This window comes from Suricata suricatta, unplaced genomic scaffold (assembly GCF_006229205.1).
Source record: "Suricata suricatta isolate VVHF042 unplaced genomic scaffold, meerkat_22Aug2017_6uvM2_HiC HiC_scaffold_1170, whole genome shotgun sequence".
Taxonomy (NCBI): domain Eukaryota; kingdom Metazoa; phylum Chordata; class Mammalia; order Carnivora; family Herpestidae; genus Suricata; species Suricata suricatta.
Window position 1 is genome coordinate 1 of NW_021855668.1, and position 2,061 is coordinate 2,061.

General features: G+C 49.2%; 1 protein-coding gene across 1 annotated transcript; it reads left to right on the forward strand.

Annotated features, from left to right (window-relative positions):
- Window positions 1-923: 923 nt before the first annotated feature.
- Window positions 924-2,053, forward strand: LOC115284602 (ubiquitin carboxyl-terminal hydrolase 17-like protein 6; the record flags this gene model as incomplete). Its single annotated transcript, XM_029931153.1, is given in 2 exon segments — window positions 924-1,590; window positions 1,593-2,053. Coding segments are annotated over 2 exon segments (1,128 nt in total), but the record flags the coding sequence as incomplete, so codon positions are not given.
- Between the last annotated feature and the right edge of the window lie 8 nt (window positions 2,054-2,061).

Genomic DNA, 2,061 nt, shown 5'->3' on the forward strand with positions numbered 1-2,061 from the left:
TTGAACATTCAAACACAAGGCAATGGTTTTAGCATAGCAAAGGCAAAAGTTAGTTTTTTGTGAGCAGGGGTCAATAACCTGTTTTCTTAAGGGGAAGAAAAACAGATTTTTCAGGAAATGTAACATTTGTTCTCATAAACACAAAAGGAAACATTCCTATCATAGGTTCCTTCACAAGGTACAATTAGCACATTTTAGGATAACGGGACAAGTCACTCCTGATACTAGTCAACAAGGCGCCTTGGGGTTTGGTGCTCAAGCAAAAATAATTGAGTGAGGGTAGACACCAGTCATCATCTGATGGTGGGAGCCTTGACAACCCGCCTTACCTCACAAGATTTCGTGACTATGGTGGGTTTAGAAATAAACAGCTCCCAGCAATGGAGAGTAATCTTTCTCCCCCCAAAATTTGGTGTAGCTATATAGATTCTGGCTGATGACGAAAAAGTCTTCCAACATGATACTTGAGCTCCCATTGGAAAATGATCCTCCACATTCCAGAAAACTAAATGTCCCACACTCCTTTGGCTCACTTGATATTGCTCTGCAAGCAGAGAGGATACTCAGAAAGGATTTCGTCTGAAGTTGGAAACTCTCAAGTCAGATTTTCCAGAAAGGGAGCAATGGAAATGAGGGTGGTGGAGAAAATGCCGAGATCTGTGTCTGTCCCTTGAGGGGGCGGAAAGACAGACTGGGCTGAGTGGTCTCTCTGCAGAAGAGTGACACCTCTCCCTAAAGCCTTTAATCCAGTCTCCAGCTCACAGCTGATTGGATTTCATGGTCCTGGCCAGGTGGGTGGGACGAGCTTCAAGGGTTGAGGAGAAGGGATACAGCTCTCATTCTGAGACCAGCCTCCTGAGAGAAGCATCGATCCGCACACTGAGGCTCCACATAAGGGATCCTGAAAAAGCTGTTTCCAGAGAATGGAGGCTACTTCTCCCCAAGTCCGACAGGAGTTTCAGTTTGATATCTTTCCAAGACTCAAATCTTCGGGGTCAAATAGAGGGGGTGTTGAAGGCCCAGGACCCACTCTACCTGAGAATCCATCACCATCCTCGCAGATACTCCACAACATGCCTAATGGTTTGGCTCCCGCGTCAGCACGGCTGGCTCCCACAAAGAAACCTGTGAGTTGGAGAGGCCCTTCTGTGGTTGGGGCTGGGCTGCAGAACATGGGAAACACATGCTACATGAATGCAGCCCGGCAGTGTCTGACATACACGCCACCACTCTCCACCTATATGCTGTCCCAGGCGCACTCCCGATTCTGTAGGAAGCAGACATTCTGCATGCTGTGTGGTCTGCAGGCTCACATGACCAGGGCCCTCTGCCATCCCGGAGAAGTGATCTGGCCTCCGCTCAAACTGTTCACTGCCTTTCACATGCACAGGCAGGAAGATGCCCATGAGTTTCTGATGTTCATTCTGGATGCCATGCACCAAGCGTGTTGGCATGAGGACAGGCCTTCAGAGCCTCAGGCTGAGGACACCACCCTCATCCGGCAAACCTTTGGAGGATACTGGAGGTCTCAAATACAGTGTCTCCAATGCCAGGGGATTTCCAACACTTTCGACCCTTACCTGGACATTAGCCGGATATCAGGGCAGCTCAGAGTGTGAGCCAGGCTTTGCAACAGTTGGTGAAGCCCGAGCAGCTTGATGGCCAAAATGCTTATCGTTGTAGTACTTGTCTCGACAAGGTATCTGCTTCCAAGACGGTGACTTTGGACACTTGCTCCAAGGTCCTCATGCTGGTATTGAAACGATTCTCCCATTTCACGGGCAGCAAACTGGCGACGGAAGTCCAATATCCTGAGTGCCTGGACATGCAACCATACATGTCTGAGCAGAAGGGGGGATCCATGATTTACATGCTCTATGCCGTGCTGGTGCACTCGGGGTGGAATGGTCACAGCGGACATTACTTCTGTTACATCAAAGCTGGGAACGGCCAGTGGTACAAAATGGATGATGCCAAGGTCACTGCCTGTGATGTGACTTTGGCCCTGAGCCAACATGCATATGTCCTCTTTTACATCCAGAAGAGTGAATGGGAAAAAGC